Raw genomic sequence first — 26,054 nt, forward strand, 5'->3', positions numbered from 1 at the left:
ATTTCCTGATCAGTATACAAATCACACAAAATGGCTGCCAGAAAGCACATGGTGTAGCTCCCCCAATGAACACAAAGCCAACAGATCAAAATATCCACACAAACTGCCCAAAATACAAAGCACAACCAAAACCAGCATATAGCCAAAAACCGTGGTGTGCCTGTGTACAGAGAAAAGGAGAGAGTAAGCAATCAATTGCAGGGGCTTAAATAGACTCTTCACCAGAGCCCAGGTGTGTTGAGCCACTCAAGACACCTGCAACCAGGAGAAACAGACACACCCAGAAGATGACACTCATGGGGCATCACAGTACAGTTGTCAGCATTTCTGAGCTCCCTGAACCTCTTTCTGTCCAAGATGATCCACATTTGACATCTTGATATAAAAACAGCACTTGCGATATGAGTTATGGTTCACAGGTGTTGTATGGTATTTGTTGAAAAAAAAAATATTTTGAAATTTCTGTAAATGGACAGTGAAAAATTATGATGAATTCTGTAATGTGTATATATGTTTGTTTAAATTACAAGTACTTTGTTGAAGAGTGATTTATATAAATGAACTGTAGCCTAATGTATGAAGGATGTCCCTTTAAAACTTTACATAGGTGTCAAGGGGTCTAAATAAAAACCTGACCTGACCTTGAGGTGTATCGCACAGAACAGGTCCTGATAATGAAGCGTGTTCAAAGCTAAAGAAAAAAAAAAAGTAGTGACTTCCGCAAAAAGTCACGAGACTAAAAATGGCAGATCTCTGACAGTCTGTGAGGATCCACTGCCATCATGTGGTGAAGAGGGTGACCTGGGATCTGTGTGGAGATTCAACAGACATAGTAGTCCAGTACGGTTACTAATGCACTAAAAAAAGGAAAACAGATCCAGACTCTTTCCCGGGACACTTTCGGGTTCTGCTGACTGGGACTGCTCCTGAGTTTCTGAGGGATACGGATGGCTTCTGTAGTGAAGCCCACACAGTTATATGTGACAGGAGGGAGTGAGCGCAGGCCCTTGCTGCAGATGGGTGGGTAAACGCACTTTTCTGAGAGTACCTCACATTACAGACACTAGAAGACGTCTCAAACCAAACTCTCGTCGGTGATGCTGTGCGCAACTGCGTGACGGTGTCAAGTGCATGGAAAACACCACCTCATCAGAAAACACCAGCCCATCACACCTGTCAGACTCAAATGTTCGTCGTTACTGTCTCAGTCCTGGAAATCTTCAGACAGAGACACCGTCACACTGAGCCATGGAGAATTTTGCGTTTTTACTGATTTTCCTACTTGATGTTTTGGTGTGTTTGGGAACTGGTCAACAACATTTACGCGCACGTGTAGGACCGTGGAGACACCAGATTCAGTGGGAGAATAACGGTCAGCTGTACAGTCTACTCAGCACCGGGACTCAATACCGCTCCCCCGCGCAGGCTAGAAGACGCACCCAGCTTTTACTAACTTCTAAAAACAGTTTTAACCAAGTTAACCCTCCTGTTGCTTCAGTTAGATCCACCAGAAGCAGATCTGGAGACCTCCAGGACGCAGCCGGGGCTCGGTCTCAACAAAACGACCTCAGTCAAACGGATGCATCGGTTCTCGGTGCTGATGCAGGTCAGTATTTACTCGCCTCAGGGCGACCAGGGGAACAGAGTCAGTCCGCACCGCGCATGGCCTCTGCCGGGGAGGCTGTGGCTTTGGGATACCGTTCACACCAGGCTCCATCAAATAGCAGCGCTGCCGCTTTCACTTCCATCCAGGAGTTCTCCGGCAGCGGAGTCCTACGAGGTGGCCGGAGTACAGCTGGAGATGACGCTGGTGCACAACAGGTAGCTGCGTCACCGGTAAGATCACCGGGCTTTACGCACAACCGAGGCGGTCGGATAACATCTGAGAACTCGGATTCAAGTGCACGATCACCTTCCCCATCTGGATGGGTCACCATGGCTGAGGATAGTGGGAATGCACGTCGCTTCCCCCAGCAAACCAGTCTGGGTGATGCTCGCAGCTCGCAAAGAGCGCACACGCTGACCAGGGTCACACCGGAGCCAAATGTTTCTCCCACAGCGATGTCCAGCAACGCCGTAGAAATACACTTTACCCGACCAAGGCCGGATGCAATACGAACTACAGACACCAGTGACCCACGAGATCCACACAGTATTCACCACAGGAACTCGGTTTTCTATAATGTTTACCCGGCGGACCGCAGAAACAGGGTCACTGCGCGCCTTCCACCAGGAACCGGCTATGGCACCAGATTCTTCCACAATGGTGAGGCAGGCAAAGACGTCAGACACCAAAGAGTAGTTAGGACGAGATACGGAGTTTGAACACAGTAATCAAAAAGACATTTCTCAACTGATAATATCCTAAAATCATCTAAAGTCAGACTAATCAAGTCCAACTCATTTTGTTGAAGCACTGAGGCTCAAATGCCCCATGATCATTTTCACATTCAAAATTCATATCCACCTCTTTTAATGCACGTTCAAACGTATTTTTAATGAGAGTCAGGGTTAATGGCCCCTTATGAGGAAAGTAATGTCTCCAGAACTCTGAGCAAAGTTAAAGTTAAATGGCTGATTGTTTGACTGGGAGTGAGTCATTATTACTTAGCCAGCAGTGATGGAGAAATTACCTCTATAAGTTATGACAGTATAAAGTACCCATACTTCCCTATTAAATATTCTGCTCCACTAGGTAGATTATCCTATTAAAGTATCTAGTATTGAAAGTAGTCAGCTGTGAAGAAATAAAATTACTTGTTAAACATAATGGATTCATGGTTCAGTAACAACATAAACAATGCAATTGTTTTTTATTAGCTAAAATTTGTTTTATTTTCTGTATCCGTTTATCAGAGATACAAGATACATGCATCTTGTATCTCCTCCCCATCACTATTTTTAATGTCCCATCTTCCTTGGACTCTTTTAATTAAAAAAAGCTGTTGTCCCTGTGTCTGTAGCTGAGTCCTAGCCGTGCAGGGATTTAATTTTGGATTTATGGATTGATTTTTTTTTTCTGCAGGTCTCCCAGACTTGGTTCCTGACCCCTATTACATCCAAGCTGCCTCTTACATCCAGAGAGTGCAGATGTATGCACTTCGCTGTGCTGCTGAAGAGAACTGTCTATCCAGGTGCACTTCTTTTATTTGGCATCACATCGCATTAATCTGTCAGTAAACCCAGTTAATTACATCATTCAATCAAGATTTCTACAAGTAACGGTTAATGAATCCTTGACTGACATTTTGAAATGCTGCAGCTCTTTACTGTGTAAAGTTGACATTTTTAGACACAAAAATCAATGGGGTTCATTTGTATGAATAAAAAAAAAAACAAAAACAAGATGGCCATTTAGAATTCCTTTGAGGTCGACATATTAGGATGTGTGCTGGCCTCCGTCCCGTTTGGAAGCTACAGCTGAGTGACAGAGCGGCTGGACACAAATCTGGCAACCGCCCGAGATTCTCTCCTCTGATCCGAGCAGCCACTTTGCCAAGTAAAATAAGCCCTGAAATGAAAGGCAAAGGATTCCTGAGGTGAATGCAAAAACCTGTTAGGCAAGACCAGAAACCGCCTCTTTCACTTTGACAGTGGATCAACTTTTGGCTAATGGTCAGTGAAGGACAAGAAGGAGCTCAGCATGCAGCAAGGTATATACTGTAAAGATGCCACAAACAAAAAGGTGACAGAAGTCAACCCCAGCTGTGCACTCGGTGGTACAGGTCATTTCAGCTCATTGTGAAGACTCTTGAAGTAACTTCGGCTCATTCCTTTCCTGTTTCCCTTTTCCCTAAGGTCTGCGTATCATCCGAGTGTGAGCGACCTCGACTACAGAGTGCTGCTGCGGTTCCCACAGCGAGTGAAGAATCAAGGAACAGCAGATTTCCTCCCAGTGAGGCCCCGACATGAGTGGGAATGGCACAGCTGTCACCAGTGAGTTCACTTTTAGGACAATTATACGTATATATAAACACACTGCCCAATCAGCGGTGTGGACACTGGATTTTGACCCAACAGATTTAACTAAATCAAATATTTTTAAGTCTTTAAAGTAAGTTAATGATGGGAAACTACACTTTAAAATATTCCAATGTTACTTCTTTTACTTGCTATTTTTAATAATAGAATCTCCACAAGATGCCCCGACACTGAGATGCAGTCTACCCCATGTCTCCACAGATGTGAATAAAATAAAAACATCTTGCCATTTCAAAATAACTTTAATCATTTTGGGCTCTAAACCATCAGTATGAGTAGACGAAGACAACAAAAGAAAGACAGTTTCCAGAATATAGCTGCGGTGTAGCTGCCATTTGGATCTAACACTGTCTCTCTCCAGACATTACCACAGTATGGAGGCCTTCAGTAACTATGACCTGCTGGACGTCTCCACTGGACAGAAGGTGGCTGAGGGACACAAGGCCAGTTTCTGTCTGGAGGACACATCATGTGACCCGGGAATACGACGGCGCTTTGCCTGCACCGCTCACACACAGGTTGGTCTTCACAGTCCACACATCCATTATTTTAATTAATTCATCTTTTATATTATGCTATTATGTTTGGTTGTTTCATGTTTTTTTTTTTTTTAATGTGACTGGATGATTCATGAGATAGAAAGATAGAATAGATAGAAAGGTAACGTAAGTCTACATTCTTCTCAGGGGCTTGGTCCCGGTTGCTACGATACATATCACGCAAACATCGACTGCCAGTGGATCGACATCACTGATGTACCACCTGGAAACTACATACTCAAGGTGGGGGTGTAGAGCTGCCTCATGAACAGGACATAAATTACAGAAATAATAAATCAGATCAGTAGTTAACTTGTCGGTATGTTTTCATATAACTGGAATCATATGAAATATCTTCATTTCATGGCCATTTCCCCCATGTTTCAGGTGACAGTGAATCCTTCTCAGCTGGTCCAGGAGTCTGACTTTTCCAACAATGAGGTTCGCTGTGACATCAGGTACACAGGAATCTACGTCCAGGCAAGAAACTGCAGGATTACTGTGTGAGTAAAAGACTTACGGAGTTCTCACCCCATAATCAGAGAGAGCAGAGGCACAAATAAAAGCTAATGTCTGTTCTTTGTTTTGACAGAAGCTGACCTGATTGAAGACAAACATTTTCCTACAGAAATATGTATTTAATACCTTACTGTTGCTCTCAGCATACAGTTGCTACTCTGTTGTGCCGCTGTTTTACACTTGTTTACTTTTCTCCTAGATTTGTCTTTTTGTATTTATGACATTTAATATATTGTAGCTGCAGCCATGGTGGCTAGATGTTATCTTTTTTGTAAGAATATTAATTTTCACTGGATTTTTAAGCAATGTAAGACTTCAGGACCTTAAATTCTTTCTTTTCTACTATGTGACTGAATAGGTGCTTATTGGTGCTATGGTGCTCTTCCGTCCCTACAGCTTTTGGTTGCATTAGATAAAAGTTCCCCTGTTTAATAGTGATCAAATAGGTATTGTGAACGATATCTACAAGTGCTATTACAATATAGAAAAAAAACCCTTCTGTATCTATATTCTAATGTTTGAGTTTGTGCATTTCTGTGTAGATTACCCTGTCATACTGTCAGTGACAATATATAATTTTTTTCCAATCTAGTGGAAGGATTTTGAATGCTTGAAAGGTTTTCTGCATTTTTTTAAAATCATGTTTTATAATAAAGTTTGTTTTTACTTTTTGGAAACAAAAGTGCCCTTGAAAATGGATGCCTTACTTTTTTTCTGTTGACAACCTGGTGATCAAAACATAGGTTTAAATACTCACTACAGACTAGGGATGGGGTAATTTGAACAAATATTTAAAAACATGAGGTCATTCCACTTCCCTTTTACCGTTAACAGCCTGTTTATTAAAAATAACCTGAGCTGAGGGCCATTAGAGTGTGAAGTGGTAAATTTCTCAAATGCTTTTGGAATAACACACCTTGGAGAAATATGTGAAAATGATTCCACTGTGCATGTTTATGTCTCTCAGAAAATAGCAACAAAAGACATACAGCTTCACACCATGAACCTGTTGTTATTGCGTGTTTGTCATGTAGTGTTACAGCAGATGAGTGATTGGGAAAACATTTATTCACCTGGCAGTGAGGTGTCTGGGAATGTCTCACTTTATTTACACTGTCAACGGATTCATTAGGAACACTGTGTGAGTGGTACGTGGAAATTTATAAATAATCACCACAGCTATTTTTTATTTTAACACAATTGATTCTTTTTGCTCTTTTTCAATAGTGCTGTTTGCTGTCCAGCACAAATACACTGCCTCACAGTCTTCCAATGTCAAATATGCACCACAAAAGTAAGAGGTTTTACTGTTTTTGACAGTTTGGAGGAGTTCCTGCCACAAAGTAAACCTACAAGGCCATCATGGTTGTTGAAATTAAACATACGGCAACAACTGGAGAGATTTGTGCCTCAACAGAAACCTTTTTTTGGTCTTTTTAAAGTGGAAGATTTCAGCAACTTTTATGCAAAGCCTTGATGAAAGAGAGAACAGTTTCTGGGTGTTTATGAGCTGAATATGCAGGCAGGTGGGAGCTGAGGTCATGAGTCTCTTCTCTTCTGTTCTCTCTATTACTCTACAGCATCTGTTACTGTGCTCTGAGCACAGTGACTGTGCATGACCATGATGCCACTTTCTTATTTTGTCAATGCAAGCCTCTCAATCTGTTTATTGTGAGTTTCTCAAATGCTGTTATATGCCTGTTTATTGTAAATAGTTATTGGTGTTGACTATCTGGGCTTTAACTAGACAACTTTTTTTTTTTTTTAACTAGAGGCCTCAAGCCAAAAAATTTGGGAACCACTTGCTTAATCTCAAACAACGTGTGGTATTTTATAAGCCTATTATATAGATTTTAAGAAAAATGTTGATCTAAAATGCACTGAGCGACTTTATCTGTCAGATAAAGGTGAAAGTGGAGTGAAAAGTAAAATATTTCCCCTGAAAAGTAGTGGAGTGGAAATACAATGTACTTAGTTACTACATTGATAAAAGGACATGGATGCAAAAGATGAAAAAGCATCAGAAATTACATTAAAATCTCAGTGGACCACATGTTGTGTATCCACTTCACACTGGGTTTGAACCCATTTTACAAATCCCCCGATTTCACTCATCCTCTTTTCCAAACATGGCCTCTCTGTTGAGCCCACACCATCTTTGGTCAGAGCCCTCGAGGTGAGACCCCTGATGTGAATTTGAGTGTGACAGAGGGTCAGGACAGAGCCGCCTCCGCCGCTCCAGGTGCTGTTTGCTCAGGGCAGGCCGACGTGCTAAGCCTGCAGGGCGTGCGGGATGGGCAGAGCTGCCGGGTCGCCCCTGCCTGCCCCCGCTGGAGATGACAGGGAGGAGAGAAATTCCACAGATCCGCAGACGGCCAGGAAAACCTGACTGCAAACTGCTGACATCAGCAGCACCACGGCTAAACCACCCCTTATCATGGGCTGACTGTCTGTGAGGCTGTAGCCAAAAGGCCTGACTGTCTGAGACTCCCAGTCAACAAGTGTCAGAGCCAACCGGCTAGACTGCAGTGACACATGATGGAAGTCAGTTTTCTCCTTGTACAGACACAAACTGTCAAGGCTTCTGATATTTCTCTTTAATTAGTGCTCTTGGGTAGAATCGAAGATTTTTTTCTGTTTTTCTGGAGCTGATACAGAGCAACATTAGCATGTTTAGCATTCTGAGTAATGTTTCTCTTTAGCTGCTCAATCCTCCACTATGTTCACGAGCTAGTCACCAACTTTATCTGTTTGGTGAAAGTTTGCTCACATAATATGATGCAGAAAAGTCTGTAGGACTGAAAAAGTTTTTAAAAATTTTATGTAACACTTTTGGATCAGTAAGAACTCATCAGCTTCATTAGTGGATAAAAATACAATCAATATTTGTCAGCCATGCCTAATCAGCCAATGATGTGAAATCATGTTGTTAATGAGCCAAACAATTGGGTAGAGAGTGATTTTCCAGTGCTGAGTTTTCATCCGAGTTTTATTTTCAGTTGACAAGAACAGATTGGAAAGTTTGTTTTTCTTCCCACTGGGCTGATTCAGTTCTGTAGCAGCTGTTCAGGAAGAAGTGTTAAATTAACTCTGATGTGTATAAATCTGCACATATATAACTCCTGACAAACTGAAGTGTTGATTTTTAACGCTCCCCGCGGTGTGTGTAAAGTCTGGAACATGAGCTTGCATCATTAGTGAAATGATTTGACGCCACCTCTGTGTCTGTGTCTCTGTCTGGATATATGGTCTGTGTTTACTTTTTTGGAGAATTGTTTGTTTATAGCAAAGAGAAGAAGCTATTTGTGTGAGCACAGTGGAAATGACTGAATATTTTTCTCTCCTCCTGGTATTACACTGCCGAACATCTGACATCCTGAAACAGGAAACAATGTTTACATGGGCAGGACAAGGACTCCCTGAGTCTGACCATTTACACATCATTACAGATTTAACAGCTTTCCCTGTTTGAAATAGAAGAATGTGTGTCTAACGACCCCTGTACTTTCCCTGCTGGAGCTGCTGTGTAAATATTAAAACACTCAACAGGCTGTGTGAGCGAATGCATGCTGTTATTAATCCTGTTATTGTATTATTTTTGGGCTGGGAAGTGGGATTGGGCAGGGAGGCAGTTCGGATGAGACTGCAAACAGGGGAGGAGAAGGGTGAAGAGAAGGGCGATGGGGGCGGACAGGTTATTCAACTGAAACCCTTCAGTTATTTTTGGTCTGAATTTGGTTCTAAATGCCTGTATTGTTTTACGCTTTCTTGCACATGAGTGTCTGACAATGTTAAAGGGTATCCTCTTGTACCAAAATATGTGTTCATCTGTCATGCTTTACGAGGAGGATGAACAGGAGGATGCTTTATGGCTCCAGATATATAAAAACCCATGTACACACACATGCAGACATGCAGCAGCAGACGTGAGACTTTGTGTCTCCTGTAACACAAAATGTTGTTCTACTGTGAAATCAAGAGGAATGTACATGTGCAGCATATGTTACTAACATGTGTGTTAGCAGGCTGATGTCTAGTTTTTGTAGAAATTGCATAAGAGAATGATACCCGCACTCACAGTTTACTGGATCATGCATAACAGACCTGGATACAGGCACTGCAAGGGACAAGCATCAAGAACTACCCATTTCTTCAAGGCTCATCACAGGGGTATTTCACTCATCAGAGAATACAAAGCCTGGTATTTTGGTAGCAAAAACAGTTTGGTTAAAGAAATTTTAATCATCTCAAAGACATCAGCAAAGATGTTTTCTTCACAGTTGCTGGGGTGGCTAATTATGTTTTAATTTGAGTCAAAATACCAGCTAACCAGCACTGTTTCACTGTTACTGGTATGGACTGGTTACTGTTATATATTTTCTGTTCATTTACAATGAATGAATGCATGCCATTTACTTAAAGTAGGTTATTATACACAGTGTTTATTTCAGTTCTTTGTACTTGTATATTAAAACTTATACATATTATTTACCCAAAAAACGCCAGTGACGTTAATGCATCTCATAAATTTAGGGTGACAAGATGTGTACTCTGCCCTCTACCCTTTACACCTGCATATGACATCCTGGGCTGCAGCCAGGCAGTAAAAAAAGATATAACAACAAAGAGGTGTGTTTGTGTCTGTGTACAACTGACAGTCTTTTGCCTGAAGGGGGGAGTTCTCATACACAGATTAGATCCAAAATACTATGATAATCAATCTATCTCCCTTACAATCTATCTATGTACAAGTACCTCAAAGCTGTGTTTGAAGTACAGTACATGAGTAAATGAAAGCAGTTAATTTCCATGACTGTTGATTTCTGACAATCAGATTAAATATTATGACACTTTCGAGGAGTGTGGGTTTACTGAAGAGCAAATCCAAATATTGATGTTTCATTATTAGTCATACCTTTCCTGTTAAAGGTATAAATGTCCATGGCATAGAATTGGTTGAAATGTGGTGACATCGTGTGGCCAAAAGTGGGAACGTCACAATCATGTAAAAATAAATTTTATAATTATAAATTTGAATTTGAAGTTGCTATGAACAGCGGTGCATTTGTTATTAATTAGTTTTTATGACCTGTGCGGTTAAGATTCATTACATATAAATATAAATACACACACACACACACACACACACACACACACACACACACACACACCAGCCTCATCTGTGCCGTCTGAACGGGTTTTTTCCAAGGCTGGGGAAATAGTTTGTAAAAGACTTATTATTAATCCACTTGAAACCATGTTATCATCTGGTGCAGTCAAACAGAAAAGTACTATTTATCTAGCTCCATGACAGTCAGACTCCCCATCTCCCAGCATATGCATCACCTATTAACCTGTCCATAATTGTTTGCTGTGTGCATTGTTCTGTTTGAGTGTCAGCCACCATGGAGAAGTTGCTTAAGTCCCCTGAGTGAAGCTGCAGCTCATCAACAGTAGTCTAATGGAATTAGTGGGCTAAAGTCACCTCGACTTTCTTCCAAATATTGCACATTTCATTCATATTATAAATACAGGCCTATAATTCCATATAGGGGAGCAGGTTTCATATGATGACATTATTGATGATTTTGCATCAAGGAAGGCCAGAAAGGTCAGGTTTTAGTTTTAGTTTTTGTTTGTGAGTTAGTTTTTGTTAATAGTGTTATAATTAGATTTCTTTTAGTGTGTTTTCATTTGTGTGATAAAGGATTTGTGCTATTCAGAATATTTATTCTATATTTTATTTGTATATTATTCTTTTATTTTCTTTATTATTCTAAAATAATAAAATTATATTGTTTTTATTTTATATCATTGTCATTCTCTGCTGTTGTTCTGTGTGATTGTGTATATTTTTGCCACTTTTATGTATATAGAGTATATTTATTTAATTTCTTATAACTTTAATTTCTAAACTGTTTTGGCAATGTTGGAGATGGAGATTGTTATAAATAGGGAATAATTCAATGTACAACCGCCACTGGATACAGGTATTTTTTTGTTCTTTTTGTTTATCTTTCGCTTTTGTTTGGTATGTAAGTCAAAGTGTGACGACATTCACAGTCGACGGGGCACCTAATAATCCGGGCTGGCACTCTCAGCGGTACACCAGCACACATCAGAGCAGGAAGAGATGGCGACTGAAATTAACTTCTGTGTGGTGAACTTGGCGTTTCTGCTTGTGTTCTTGTCGGTCTCTGCATTTGTCCCGGCTGAGGCTTCTCCTGAGCGGACGAAGACCGTGGAGTTCAACGTTAAACCGGGAGGAGTGATGCACACTTTCACCGAGGGAATTGTATGTGACCCTATTAACTATCCTCTTTATTTTACAGTTAGCTTACGTCTTTCAACGCCACTTTACACATAACTGCAGCGATGCTCAATCTAAATATTTACCGTCCTTTGCAAGTTTGAATGTAGTCCAGCTCACCGTGTACGTTATTGTATTCGCTCCATTGTTGCTGATTAGTCAGTGATTAAAAGATTAATACCATTAGCAAACAAATTACGAATTGTGTTGTGTTTAAAGGGCGCGTTTCAGTCATTAAACTGCCGCGCATTTGATAAATTTCACATTTTTAACCACATAAGTAGAAAAACTACATTCAGCTGTGGTCGCAGTCCGATGACGACACAGCCCGTGAGAGGCTGACACGTCGCTGCCACAGGGGCTCCGCTCATTGGCTCACTGCTTTAATGAATGAGAGCTTCTGTTTCACTTTAGTTAGAAATGAAGGGTTGATGTGATGTCTGTGCTGTAAGCCTCTGATTTATTACTTGTTTCTTTTACATTAAAAATTTCGATTTTATTTTGTTCTATTAATTACTCAGGCACTAGTCCAGAAAATAGGCTAAAATAATAACTAATGTGCACCACAACAGGCCACTTTTCACAGCAGACATTTTCACTTGTCATAGCAGGAAGAGCACAGGTGTTACTAATAACATTAATGATGGCTCTGGGTAGGACTGCAGACTATGGTGTAAGCCATTATTATCATTTATGCATAGTTTTTTAAGGCGCTGGGAAGGTATTTTGTTCCAAGCATCTCGGAGAACTAGCAACAGTTCTTCTGTGGTTATGTTATTAATCTAATCTAAACAAAGTGTCTAATAGTGCTGCTGATACTGAGCAGCAATCTGCATATTCCATCCTGTTCAGATTTACCGGTTGGCACAAATAAATAGTAGATTAGTGGAAATGGTTATTGAATATCATGTCAAAGTAATTAACAGATTAATAATGAATGTAAAATGCGGGTTTAACTATGCACTAACTACCACTGTGTTACACCTTTTTATTGCAGAGGGAGTATGAATGCTCATTCACTTATGCTTCACAAGGGGGAACCAATGAGGCGAGTCTCTCTCTCTCTCTCTCCCTCTCTCCCTCTCTCCCTCTCTCCCTCTCTCCCTCTCCCTCTAACTCTCCCTCTCTCTCTCTCTCTCTCTCTCTCTCTCTCTCTCTCTCTCTCTCTCTCTCTCTCTCTCTCTCTCTCTCTCTCTCTCTCTCTCTCTCTCTCTCTCTCTCTCCCTCCCTCCCCCTCTCCTCGCATATTACTGATTCATCATATTATTGATTTTTAATTACAGCAGGTTTTAAGCATAAACATTCATCTCTTTTTGTGCCAAACAGCAATGGCTGATGAGTGTGGGCCTGAGTGACGATGACAGGCTGTTTTCCTGTTCTGTGTGGAGGTGATAAACACACACACACACACACACACACACACACACACACACACACACACACACACACACACACACACACACACACACACACACACACACACACAGTGACACACTCAGTAGATGCAGAGCTGTCTGTGGTGAGACTCTTCTTCAGTTCAGTGTCCCTGATGCTCAGTGTGTCTTCAGTGAGAATCTGTCCCATCTGTCTCTGTTTACTCTGAGTCGTTCTTTGATTTTTAGCTAATTGTGAAAGTCACAGAAGTTATAAAAAGAGAAATAATAATAATGTGAAATGTATTCGTGCTGGCTTTAATAAGTGAATGGATGTATGCAAATGACTTAAAGCTGATACCAAGCATTTCTTTTTCACTTCTGCCAGGCCTCAGGGGAAATCGTACCTGTTTTTCACTCAGTTCAAAGCTGAACTGAAGGGAACCAAAATCGAATATGCCAACGCATATGTAAGTATAAAGAAACACTGTCACACACTTATATATTATATGCAAGCACTGTTTGTCCTGTTCACTTGTTTTTATGGTGTCAGCTGGTCCTGGTTCCCAACAGCCAGTTTGACCATCAGCAACTAAAGACTTAGTTTCACTCACAGATTTTTCTTCAACTGCTGCTGAGTTTAATTTCATCAAAAAAAACTGCCAATAACAGCATCGAGCCGTTCAGTATAGTACTTAAGATAAGCACATGCAACATGGCTTTTTAGTGAGAGCACCACTGTAAGTCTCATTCTGTTACGACACAAAGTAATAAAAGTAAACTTTTACTAAACTTAAACATGACAGCAACAGAAATCTTTGACACATCTCTGTTTCTTTCTCTAACAAAAGAAAGTTAAGCATGTGTCAAACTTAAAACCCCAGTTTCAATGCAGGTTCTTCGTGTGAAATACTGGGCTACCCCAGGAAGCAGTACATTGTTTATCTTTAAAAAAAAAAACTGCACATCCCTAATCCTCAGTGTTGCAATTTGTTTAAAGCCAAATTGCACCACAACCTGCACAGTCTAGTTACATACTGTCGGTGCAGCACATGACAAAACCTCTCCGGCGTTTTTGCTCCTCAGCTTTTCTCCAACTGAGTGATTAGTTGAAGTGGAGCTTGCATTGGACAGCAAAGAGCTCACAGGACTTTACTACCTAACAAAGACGAAGTGTAGCGAAGAGTTTCTCCTTGATATTTCCTCGCTGTTTCAGGCAGCCTGTCAGTGTAGAGATTAAAGCTTCTCCTTCTGAGCCCAAATAATTTTAGAGGGTAGAATTTAAAGTGTAGGCACAAATGTCAGAAAATCAAGGTAAAATGTTGTTGGCGAAACATTTTTGCATAGCCTGCAACTAATAAACCATCCACCTATGTACCAGCAATACAGCATTTCATTTATTTCTCAGGGTAAGGGGTAAAATTCAAGGCAGATTTGCTTGTCCTGCAGTTTCCTAACTTGGTGGTAAACAGATGGACACAGCTGTGCCCGTGTCTGCTATGACTTATTATCACATTGCTTATATTCTGATTAAGCAGTGATTAGTTTAGTTTATAAAATGTCACTAAAAATTGGAAAATGTGCATCTCAGTTTCCTAAAAGCCAAGTAGTCATCTAATATTTTCTTGTTTTGTGTTCAGTCCACAACCCAGTGATATTCAGTTTACGATCATATAGAACAAAGAAAAGCAGCAAATACTTGCATATGAGAAGCTGGAATCATGTAATGTTTCACACTTTTGCTTGATAAATTCCTTAAATGATCAATCACTTACCAAAATTCTTGCACATTAATACCTGATTAATTGCTTCAAACTCTATATTTAAGTTCAGGTTGGAAAAAGGTGGCGAGAGTTGGCAGTTCTAATACTGAAAAAATGATCAAACTCATAGCCAGTGAAAAAGTGTCTGCTTCTAAAAGTTTAGATTTTCCCAAATTATTGCGAATAAATTTTCTCCAGACGTCTCTTGGCCTGATGATTCAGTGCAACGTTAGATGTCTCCTCACATCATCATCTGTGAGACAGAGTGGTGCAGACTGTAGCTGACTGCACTGGAAAAGTCCTGAGCAGAACTGAATAAAACATGCTGTCACTTACACTTTGAACCTGTCTCTTGCTTTACTACACGTAAAGCCCCCTCCTATCATACTTACAGTGGGTACGGAAAGTATTCAGACCCCCTTAAATGTTTCACTCTTTGTTATATTGCAGCCATTTGCTAAAATCATTTAAGTTCATTTTGTTTCCTCATTAATGTACACACAGCACCCCATATTGACAGAGAAACTCAAAATTGCTGAAATTTTTGCAGAGTTATTAAAAAAGAAAAACTGAAATATCACACGGCCATAAGTATTCAGACCCTTTGCTCAGTATTTAGTAGAAGCTCCCTTTTGAGCTAATACTGCCATGAGTCTTTTTGGGAATGATGCAACAAGTTGTTCATACCTGGATTTGGGGATCCTCTGCCATTCCTCCTTACAAACCCTCTCCAGTTCTGTCAGGTTGGATGGTGAATGTTGGTGGACAGCCATTTTCAGGTCTCTACAGAAATGCTCAACTGGGTTTAAGTCAGGGCTCTGGCTGGGCTCATTCAAGAACAGTCACAGAGTTGTCCTGAAGCCACTCCTTTGTTATTTTAGCTGTGTGCTTAGGGTCATTGTCTTGTTGGAAGGTGAACCTTCGGCCCAGTCTGAGGTCATGAGCACTCTGGAGAAGGTTTTCGTCCAGGATATCCCTGTACTTGGCCACATTCATCTTTCCTTCAATTGCAACCAGCCGTCCTGTCCCTGCAGCTGAAAAACACCCCCACAGCATGATGCTGCCACCATCATGCTTCACTGTTGGGACTGTATTGGACAGGTGATGAGCAGTGCCTGGTTTTCTCCACACATACTGCTTAGAATTAAGGCCAAAAAGTTCTATCTTGGTCTCACCAGACCAGAGAATCTTATTTCTCACCATCTTGGAGTCCTTCAGGTGTTTTTTTAGCAAACTCCATGCAGGCTTTCATGTGTCTTGCACTGAGGAGAGGCTTCCGTCTGGCCACTCTGCCATAAAGCCCCAACTGTTGGAGGGCTGCAGTGATGGTTGACTTTCTAGAACTTTCTCCAATCTCCCGACTGCATCTCTGGAGCTCAGCCACAGTGATCTTTGGGTTCTTCTTTACCTCTCTCACCAAGGCTCTTCTCCCCCGACTGCTCAGTTTGGCCAGACGGCCAGCTCTAGGAAGGGTTCTGGTCGTCCCAAATGTCTTTCATTTAAGGATTATGGGGGCCACTGTGCTCTTAGGAACCTTAAGTGCAGCAGAAATTTTTTTGTAACCTTGGCCAGATCTGTGCTTTGCCACAATTCTGTCTCTGAGCTCTTCAGGCAGTTCCTTTGACCTCATGATTCTCATTTGCTCTGACATGCACTGTGAGCTGTAAGGTCTTATATGGACAGGTGTGTGGCATTCCTAATCAAGTCCAATCAGTATAATCAAACACAGCTGGACTCCAATGAAGGTGTAGAACCATCTCAAGGATGATCAGAAGAAATGGACAGCACCCGAGTTAAATATATGAGGGTCACAGCAAAGGGTCTGAATACTTATGGCTGTGTGATATTTCAGTTTTTCTTTTTTAATAAATCTGCAAAAATGTCAACAATTTCGTGTTTCTCTGTCAATATGGGGTGCTGTGTGTACATTAATGAGGAAAAAAAATGAACTTAGATGATTTTAGAAAATGGCTGCAATATAACAAAGAGTGAAAAATTTAAGGGAGTCTGAATACTTTCCGTACCCACTGTATGTCTCCATGGAAACCCATCATGTGCTGCACATGTCCCTGATGGATTTCCATGGAAACCCATCATTGCTCCGCATGTCGCCGTACATTTGGATGGGTTGAGCTACATCCCGGCTCATACCAACGTTGAGAAAGCAACAGAAACAGAGACGGTCAAAGTAACATAAAAACTTTATTTGTCCTGGAAGTCATCCCCAGAATTGTCCTGTCTTTGCTCATAATGTTTCATGGAAGGTTAATGTCCGGACTGAACTCAGTCACTTAGTGGAGGTCTGCCGTGTCTGATGTGGTCGTTGGTGAAGTGAAGCACACCGTGACACGCCTCCTTCCCTCAGCAAGGACAGTCCTGACACTCCGTCATTAGTGAGAGCACGTTTCCTCCTCCTGCTCTGGCTCCGTGCCCTGCAAGTAGAAGACAAACACACAGAAAATAGCTTCACTAAATGATGGGACAGGAATAACCTCACATACACAAACAAACACACCTGCCACCCCCACACAGCATCTCCTTGACCTTGTCGTCACATCCTCCAACTTTCCCGGCCCGTCTGTTGCAAAAAAAAAAAAAAAAAAATTGTCATCTGCTGTGCCGCCTTTCATCCTGTTTATTTTTCTGTCTTTCTCCTTGTTCCTTTTCCTCTCATCCCCGTCTTCATCACTGTTGCTGTATGTGTCTCCAGTCGCAGGCTGAGGCATCAGGACACCGTGACGTGCCTTTGAAGCCGGAGGAATTTACCGTAGGAGACTCAACAGGTGAGAAATTGATTGTATTTTCAAGTATTCAATCAGCTCCGTCTTCTTGTCATGTCAATCTTTCAGTCTCTCTCTCTCTGCCTCTCTCCTCCTCTCTATCACTCTGCTGCGGGTTCCCTGCTGATTTCTCTCTAAAGCATATGCTCCAGCTGTGAGTGGGTTGCCACTTGTCCCTGTAGCATTATTTGTTGTTATTCAGTTTCTGCAGAAAATCCCCACTGTGTGGCTTCAGTTCCAGACTGTGATTAGCAACGTTTGACAACTCACACCGAAAAGAAATTTACTGTAACTGCCATTTTCAGCAGATTAGACACTACAGTGCAGAGGCTTACAGACTCAAAAACTCACCACCTATCCCAGACTTAAGGATTATCCCATCTCCTGGAAAACTATCTCAGTCATAATTTTCAGGGACAGACTCCTTTACAGTAGTGCAGTAGGTAAGCTGCCCTTTTAGATGCCATAGAAGTACGATAGTGAACTGGAACATAGTTACACCACGTAATGGATCTGCAGGTCTGAAACTGCTGCCTCTGCGGTCAGATGATGCTGGCAGGGTTCAGCTGCTTTGCGTCGCCAACACTGTGTGTCTTTATTTTTTGTGAACGTATTGTCTGTGACAGCAATTTTGTTTTCCCTTCCTGACCTCTAGTGACCCACACCGATGGAAAGTTCAGCGCTCAACTCTCCAAACTGACCGCCATCGGACGGACACGACACGATGAGCTGTAACTGGTCAGAAGTCTGACTGGCGTTGGTCATGTTCTGACCAATCAGAGCATCTTGGTGAGCTCTGAGTCAGGCGTCTGTGTTTCAGCTCAGTAGTCAATGAAGGATGAAGGATGGATTTTTTCTGAGTTCTTTCCAAGTGACAACCAAAATTTGAAGTGGGATTGATACTGATAATGACTTCACAGCACTTTGTGTGTCAGTACATTAAATACCTGGTATTTTCTTACCTCACTGGATTTATGCTACTTTGGACAAAAAGAAACAGTGAAAAGCATAAGTTGAGTATCCTGATTTCTTTTTCTTTTTTTTTTTTACATAATATCCAGGTTAAAATCCTGCCATAAGATAAAGTGCTTCCAGTGTTTCTTAGTTTCTGAAGCTCTGAGATTTACAGAGAATAAATCTACCCTGATCCACTGGGAACGTATGTGAATGTATAGAGGATTGGTGTCTGGGGGTTTGAAAAGTATAGATAACATATTTAGAGTAGGGAGGGATTTATCCATCTTGTGTAATCCTGAGAGGAAAGTGAGTAATCCTCAATATCATCATCAAACACACATAAACAATTACATTTTCCTCAATCTCATCCTGTTCTGAGCTGCAGTTGAGACGAAGCCTCTGTCTCTTTATCTTCGTCTGTTCCAGATAACTGAGAGCACCACATTTGATCCCCCTAAATCACAAATCACTGTTATTTGTGATAAGTATTTGTTTTCTGCTTGTTTTTGGCCACTTGCAATACAGCAGATAGCAGCTTTTTCATATGGTTATATATACGGTTTACACTGAGGATCATGCTTTTGAACACACTGAATCACATTTTAGGTCAATCCTCCAACAATATAAACATAGCTTAATTATAAACACCCTCCAGTTAGAAAATATAAGAAGGAATTGAGCCTCCCAAGTCCTGAAAGATGATTTTTTTTTTATCTTGAGCAGACAAGATAACGAATTGAGCATAGTTCATAAACACCAGAAAGTCTTATTGATCGACATGTCAGATCAAAAACTCTAACTGTGCAAGAACCAAGAAATCAGGCACACTGTTGATCACTAATACTCATTTTACAATGTTTTGATCCTTGGATCTTTATCAGGCGATATGTAAAATTTACATGAAGATCTCAGAACCTAAAAGTCATAAATAAAGTGAGGACAAGAGATCAACAGTGTGTCTGATTTCCTGCTTCTTGCACATGAGAGAGAAATACCTCTGTAAAGAGAAATAACTTGTTCAATTTAATTACAAATACCATCATTCTTTTTACACACCTGTAGCTGGCAATGCAGCAGAGGCCATAAAATCCCTCATTTCTCTTATTTTTAATGTACTTCTTTCTAATTTTAGGTTATTTTAGTCAATCTTCAGTTACGTCATGGAAAATGGAACGAAAAAGCTGAAACTGTGTGTGTGTGTGTGTGTGTGTGCACACTGAGATTTGGCTCTTGAACCCTTTGCTTTCATCCTTCAGTGTCACATGTGTGGATCAGCGAGGATATTGTGCATCTTTCAGAAGTACATCATTATTATAGGTCCCTCTCCTCGCCCTGCTCTTGAGTAGCGAGCACAATTGCCTTTATCTTCCTTACACTGATCCAGCCATCTTAGATCTACACAAGAGTCCAGAGGATGAGTTCAAGGGATTGATTTTATATATGGGGATTGTGTTGATTTGATTCTGTGGTGAGATTACTTTCCAAGGGTTCATACCTTGTTTGGTCTTGGTTTGGTTTCTCTCGTCTGTCTAGAGGTGATCCTCTGGCGTTGAGGAAATGCTCAGCAGGGATGTTTGCGTGTCCCTTTTGTCATCATTGAGGCTCCCTCTGAGGTCACAACAGGAAATATCCACGTCCAGATCCTGACCCAGAATAGAGATGTTACTTATTGGGTAGATGTTTTCTTTTTCTATTTCTTGATTGTTCTGATACATGATGAAATGCGATGGATGTTTCAATAAAGACATGTTGTCACTGTTCTGGAGATAAGCCAGTGTTTTTTGTCTTGTTATGTCAGTCTTGATCTGATTGAACCACCCACAGTCTCGTTAAAGGGTAAACATGAAAAGAAAGGAGAAATCTGAGTGCCAGCCCAGAGGCATTAAATATTCTGAGCACTGTCAGAGCCGGGCCAGAGCGCACATGAACATTTTTATGCCCCCGACATATCTGTCCAAAATAACTGTAGTTTTAGTACCAACACTAATGTATTCCTAATTTAAACTCAGCTTGTGTGCAGCAAAGAAGAAAGCCAGGTTTGCAGCATACAAATGAGACTTCATATGAAACTTTATATTAAAACAAGCATTACGAAGAATTTGCTTTAAAATGTATTCTGTAAGCGTACGCAATTAACATATATTGTCCTCGGATAAACGTTTGCATGAGATAAAGCGCTTCCATTGTTTCTTCTTAATTTCTGGGGGAAAAAGGCTTTGCAGGGAGGATCTACTAAATCCAGAGGCACATATGGGAATGTATAGAGCGGTGATCTTTGTGGGCTTATAGAGATACAGAGTCAGGAGGGATTTATCCATCTTATGTTAATCCAAGAGAAAATCAGTAGTCTTGATTGTCCTCAGATTGGCATCAGTGGTTTGAAATATAGTATACAACGACACGCCGTTTAGCAGCTTTTCAATGTAAAAGATAGCCATGGTAACTGTAACTATGAAAAATTGTGAATTTCATTTAGAGAAAATCTGTTGTGCAGTAGCACTTTGATAGAGATCACAAAAAGCTGTGCCAAGAAACTCCTACAGAGTCCCCCTACTTGTAATTAAAGTGTCTTATAGCAAAGCTGTGACTATTTCAGACTCTCATTTCCACTTTTGTGGCCTTATGGAAAGAAAACTTGACTCTTTGTTCTCAAGATGGTTGTTCCATTGAGTAACAAATCTCTGCAGAACAACAGCTCTTTGTTTACCATCAGTTCAGTCTGTCTCTGAGACTCAGAGCTGCCTCTATGCCGTCATCCAAACCCTAAACACATATCACTACTGTTTACCATCTGGTTCCAGTAGAGTTGAGTTAGTACCAAATACATCCTCCTGCTACCAGAAATACTCACAAGAATACCAAACGTGTGTTAATCCACAGTTGAAAATAGTCCCCGCTAATGCAGTATTAACTCCTGTTTGAGTAACGTTTGCTAAAAACTAAAGTGGGGAGCTGTTTAAGGAAATAACTTAGCATTTTAAAAACTATATGTTCATGAGCATGTTCTTTTAAGATTTACTTCTTCAGTAGGAACAAATGAACATGAGACTGAGTTCCACAGACAAGAGCAGAGAAGTCAGAAATTAATGAGAGATGGACTAAAACATTGTTGGTTTTGGTCCTATCATTTGATTAATTTACATTGAGGAACATATGAAATAACAACAGCTTTAGCCTTGAAGAAAGAGACAAAAGAAGGCACAGAAATAGACTTCAGTAACATTTCAGAGAGGGGACATCAGACGACCTAAATGAATGAGCCATCGATTTGCTGTGCTGTATTTATGTAATCAATCCGGCTGGCATTCCAGTGTCTTTTTTTTCTCTCGTTCCTCTCACACACCTGCCCCCTATTTCTCTCTCTTTGCATCTCCTGACATTTGGAGGGGAACAGATGGAGATTGTGGCCAGGTCGGTCAAGCCAGAGGCAGCAAAGGAGATGGGATTTTTGTAACACCAGGGGCCCGGTGAAGGGTACAACGAATGGCCAGCTGCCCCCTGTCTCCCCTGACGTGCACCCCGATGCCGGGCTGGTGACCCAGTCAGCACAGAGCCTCCCGGCCTGTTTACTTCTTATCTGGCCTGGCTAAGTTTCCTATATTATGAGACCTTTTTTGTCTCCAGGTCTATCACAGATCTGCAGCATTTCTGCCCTCATGTGTGCCTTTCACACCACTGAGTCAGAGTAGCCTGAGCTGCACTGAATTCTCGTTATGCCATCTCGACTCCTGACAGCAATTATCTGACCCAGGCGATACTGATACATGTGAGTGGAAGTGTCTGGCTGCATGGGTTGAAGTGCACAAAAGTAATCAGTCCTTACTTTGTCTTGTCATTTTGCAATAATTGCAATTTCCCCCATATTTCTATCTAATTAGGCCTTCTCCTTTGCCCTTTAACTGTGCAATCTGTGGGAGTCTGAGAGCTGGAGTGCAAAGTGAGCATCTGTATAGAGGCTCTTGTTACCAGAGCAGTAACCCAGACAGATGTTATGATGCCCTGTATATGTTCAGCGTATGTGCTCAAGAGATTTGTCTAGAAGGAGAGAGGGAAAAGGACGCAGTGCCAAGCTGTTCCTCCTGACATACTCACCCAAAGTTGCGTCTGTGTCCTGTCACCTTGGAAACTTGGTCTCAGCTCTACTTGGCGAGCCTTAGATCACTCTCCACTCTTGCGGACTCTTGGCTGGTGCTGTGAATATGGCTCTGTTCGATCAGCCTCCCCCTTCTGCTGCACTGTCTCATACTGTAGTTGAGAGCAGCTTTTTTTTCTCTGGATATGGAGGAGCTTTGCGAGGCTCCTTGACTTTCTTTTTGTGTTCAGAGAGTCTGTGGTGGGGGTAAGGTGGAGGTTTGCGACCTCTGCGACCTTGTGCTATTGGTGGTTTGATTGCAGGGGCGGCACACATCTGTGAAGCTGTGCAAACAGGCCCTGCTGAAGATGCTTGCCTCTCTCTGTCAGCATTGGACACAGTTGGAGTTTCTGAATCAGTGGGTGGGCAGCTGGCAGACGGAGGCTGGGCTGATGGAGAGAGTGAGCCAGCAGATGGGTGGTCGCTTTGTGGGGTCTGATAAGACCCTACTTTGGTCTCTATGATGACAGACGGGCTAAGGGTGGGGGGTGGGTGAGGCTTCGGAGAGAGAGGGGAGGGAGAGGAGACAGGGCTGACTCCAATGGAAGAGGAGGGACCAGGGGAGTTAGGCTGAGAAAGAGGGCTTCTGGGGGCATTAGGATTTACTGTCAAAGGGGAGAGACCAGGAGTGGGAGGCCGAACAGGGAGGCTTTTTGGAGGAGGCAGTGTAAGGTCATGGGGGGTGAGGTTTTGAAGTTGAGGTTGACTGGATGAAGGGAGATTGTTGTTGTGCGGCAGCAGCCCACCTTGTCTTGACCCAAGACTACAGGTGAACCGAAGAGTTCGACTCCCCTCTGATGAAACCCCAGCGGACACCGGGCACAGCTGCACACTTGGCGGAGACTGGCTCCTGCTATGATGATCCCTCCTAAGGGTGCCAGATGAGACTGTAGTTCCTGGCTGGTCCTCAGGCTCTGAGGGCCTCTGATGGGTGCTGACTAACGTCACCTCGCTGGAGCTGGAACCTGAACTGGAGCTGATATTGCTGGGAGGCTTGGCACTGTCGCCCCCTTTAGTCCCCTGCTGCTCCTCCTCCTCCAAATTAATGGACGAGGTTAGATAGTCAATCTGCTGCACCACCTAGAAAATATGAACAACAATGGATAAATAAATACTGTATGATGATGAATAAAAAAGACTGGTGACTGGAAATGGGAACACCGCAGATTTCACACATGAAGATCAGTGAGGAGCTCTGTTCAGCCTGTGAAAACAGTTGTTCTGAATGGAGCTTTCTAGTCCCAATCTTACTTTACAAACCGCAGAGTGTGAAAGATGTGGGCATTCACCAGGCAAAGAGGGTTTAATTGCTGAGTTGTGTTATGGGTAGTGTGGGATCCAGTTTTTCTGGAGCTTGACCCATGCTAGCGACTAAATGTCAGGACATTTCAACCTCTGCTGATTTGATTTTGTCTCTTGTGAGTCCCTCAACTTTATGAAGGTACAAAATTACTTCTGGGGCACAGTAGTCAATCAAGATATTCACTTTACAGTCATGTTAAAAAGCAACACATATTTGTGCAAAGGAACTAGCACTGTAGAATCTAGATAGTAATGAATATCTTAAATCTATCTTAAATGGAGTTTTGGGTAATTAATTTTTCTGCATCAGGCTCCATTTATAATTTAGAGCAGTTTAGCAGTGGACTCTCGCCAGATGTATAGCTGTAATCTGTAAGTATGTCACATAAAGCTTGTACTACTCAGAGGAAAAACATTTACCGCAGTCTAGAAAGGATGAGATTACCATTACAGGATATGTGTAAGCTAAATTTAGGTTGGTTTCCTTTCTAATACCTCTCACTGGATAGTGAAAAGCACACTATGTAATACATCATGCACACACATACATGTCTGCATGCATTTATTCAAATGAGTGCAGAGCATGAGTGTGTGCACAGCACACATACACAGACAATTTCTGAACAAAAAGACACAGTCAGGATGTTGGACACACGCACACTCGCGTAAAATGACAAAGGCTGAAGAGATTGGAGAAAATTACACTGGGGAAAACGTTTGACCTATCTCTCCACCTGCTCTATGTGCACAGATAAATCCTCAGCCCCTGGTAGAACAGATGAATTATTGTTTTGTTCTCTATGTTCAACAGCATCCTTGCTGATGACAAAAGATGACCTGGTTTATCTTTTTTTTCCAATACTGTAGCTTTTTGGGCAAGCTATTTCATATTACTTTGAAGTACAGTGTGTATATGCACATCAAGTGACTCTGGGCAGGTGCCGCTTGTTAATGTCAGAAATCAGAGGAGATAAAAGAGCAGAGGACCCTGGTTTTCATCTGCTGCTCCCGAGAGTGTTTATTAAAAACAGTGTTTTTTGACCCCTCAGGTCTTCCCATATAGTGCTGAATAGTGCTGAGGGATGTTTTTTTGAAGAGCTCACTCATTTATGTTTCATTTAACTCTCATTTTAACTCTGTTGTTGTTTGCCTTGAAGTTCTGAGTCATAATGCAGCTTTTGATCTGCCAAAACGCCTTAGCTCTCACTACTGAAAGTAACTACACAGGCAGGGAAGACCCAAATGGAGACACGTAGGCAGGTTCAGGGAAGGAACTTAAATTGATGAACTGAAGAAAACCAGGTTCACAGACAGAAAACAAGATACTACACACTGGTAGCAGACACATGGCGAAGCAGACGATCTGGCAAAGAGCTGCTGGAAATGGCTGGCTTAAATCCTGGAAGAGAAAATGAGGAAAGTGGGAACAGGCTTGTGAGTGGGCAGGGAAGCTCAGGTGATTGCAAATAGGAGACAGGTGAGAGAGGTGGATCTGGCAGTGCCTAGGATGGGGAGAGAAGTCTGAGGACATCTGGTGGACAGATGGAGGGTGGCAGGAGACAGAAGCCAAAATAAACGACAGGTATAGTCAGAGTACAGACTGTAAGTCCAGAAGAACAAACAAGTGAACTCAAAGAGAAGAATCGTGACATTAACAGAAGATCACTGTTGTATTCATATGTGAGCTTTGCTTTTGTGGTGTTTTTTTCTCTTGCTGTATCTGAGTCTTTATTGTTGGTTTAATATTTGTATAGTTTCTGTCTAAAAAGCATTAAAGGCTCACTCCATTTCCTTTTCATAACAGCAACTGATTATTAAATAAAACTGAGGGTTGCTGCTCATGCAGCAGAATGATAAAACAGGGCTTTGAAATAAATATGCGACCAAAGTCTTCTCCGGTGCCTTATCTGCCTTTGATCTGTCATGTCTGTTGTGAAAATTTGGGAGTTTCTATCACTGTGCCTGCTCGCTCCCCCTCCTCCTACTCCTCTTTTTGTGTGGCCTATATGCTCTTTCATCAGTGTTATATTAATACTGTCACACAAAACCTCGCAGCCAGGATGATGAGGTTAGTACCTCGGGTTTAGCTGCGACCCCCGTAGATGCAGATCAAATGCCAAGAGGCAAGATTTTCATGTCACTTTTACTGGATGTGGAACACGAGGCAGAGACACTCAGACATAAATGGATTATAAAAAGCGTCGGACTCTATCCAGCTGTGCCTGGAGCAGCATCTGTCCATATAGAGGGAGAGTGGAGGAAGAGATGAGAGGGGATGTTAGAGGAGGAAAGACAGAAAGAGAGATGAGGAGAGAGGAAAGCTTTGCCTAATGTCACACAGCATCAACTCAGCAGTCTGTGAATGCATCAGGCAAATGAAGCAAAGCTACGGTCTCAT

The 26,054-nt window shown here is 41.8% G+C and overlaps 2 protein-coding genes across 7 annotated transcripts; both read left to right on the top strand.

Annotated features, from left to right (window-relative positions):
- Nucleotides 1–1,107: 1,107 nt before the first annotated feature.
- On the top strand, nt 1,108–5,852 carry loxl5a (lysyl oxidase-like 5a). Of its 4 annotated transcripts, none has more exons than XM_041040310.1 (7): nt 1,108–2,266; nt 3,026–3,134; nt 3,799–3,936; nt 4,343–4,499; nt 4,668–4,763; nt 4,908–5,023; nt 5,116–5,852. In XM_041040310.1, the coding sequence occupies exons 1-7, from the start codon at nt 1,249–1,251 to the stop codon at nt 5,117–5,119; spliced, it is 1,638 nt and encodes a 545-aa protein (XP_040896244.1). In that variant the 5' UTR covers nt 1,108–1,248; the 3' UTR covers nt 5,120–5,852. The 4 variants fall into 4 exon arrangements, with proteins under 4 accessions (XP_040896244.1, XP_040896243.1, XP_040896245.1 ...); XM_041040309.1 differs by having other exon boundaries at nt 1,122–2,266; nt 5,113–5,849; XM_041040311.1 differs by lacking the exons at nt 1,108–2,266; nt 3,026–3,134 and adding an exon at nt 3,576–3,653 and having other exon boundaries at nt 4,908–5,021; nt 5,113–5,837.
- A 5,244-nt stretch (nt 5,853–11,096) lies between these two features.
- On the top strand, nt 11,097–19,987 carry mydgf (myeloid-derived growth factor). Of its 3 annotated transcripts, XR_005894234.1 has the most exons (7): nt 11,097–11,334; nt 12,347–12,397; nt 12,676–12,737; nt 13,111–13,192; nt 17,196–17,268; nt 17,921–18,054; nt 19,756–19,987. XR_005894234.1 is itself a non-coding variant. In XM_041041128.1 (6 exons), exons 1-6 carry the CDS (start codon nt 11,173–11,175, stop codon nt 17,998–18,000), a joined length of 510 nt encoding a protein of 169 aa, XP_040897062.1. In that variant the 5' UTR covers nt 11,097–11,172; the 3' UTR covers nt 18,001–19,987. The 3 variants fall into 3 exon arrangements, 2 of the variants coding, with proteins under 2 accessions (XP_040897062.1, XP_040897063.1); XM_041041128.1 differs by having other exon boundaries at nt 17,921–19,987; XM_041041129.1 differs by having other exon boundaries at nt 17,202–17,268; nt 17,921–19,987.
- The last annotated feature ends 6,067 nt before the right edge of the window (nt 19,988–26,054 follow it).

Source organism: Toxotes jaculatrix, chromosome 6, assembly GCF_017976425.1.
Source record: "Toxotes jaculatrix isolate fToxJac2 chromosome 6, fToxJac2.pri, whole genome shotgun sequence".
Classification (NCBI taxonomy): domain Eukaryota; kingdom Metazoa; phylum Chordata; class Actinopteri; family Toxotidae; genus Toxotes; species Toxotes jaculatrix.

Excerpts from the sequence above, each read along its gene's own strand:
- mydgf (XM_041041128.1), top strand. The coding sequence starts at position 11,173 with ATGGCGACTGAAATTAACTTCTGTGTGGTGAACTTGGCGTTTCTGCTT. Across the intron at positions 12,398-12,675 it reads CACAAGGGGGAACCAATGAG|CAATGGCTGATGAGTGTGGG; the intron begins GCGAGTCTCTCT and ends TGTGCCAAACAG. Across the intron at positions 17,269-17,920 it reads TACCGTAGGAGACTCAACAG|TGACCCACACCGATGGAAAG; the intron begins GTGAGAAATTGA and ends CCTGACCTCTAG.
- loxl5a (XM_041040309.1), top strand. The coding sequence starts at position 1,249 with ATGGAGAATTTTGCGTTTTTACTGATTTTCCTACTTGATGTTTTGGTG. Across the intron at positions 2,267-3,025 it reads CACCAGATTCTTCCACAATG|GTCTCCCAGACTTGGTTCCT; the intron begins GTGAGGCAGGCA and ends TTTTTTCTGCAG. Across the intron at positions 3,135-3,798 it reads GAAGAGAACTGTCTATCCAG|GTCTGCGTATCATCCGAGTG; the intron begins GTGCACTTCTTT and ends CTTTTCCCTAAG.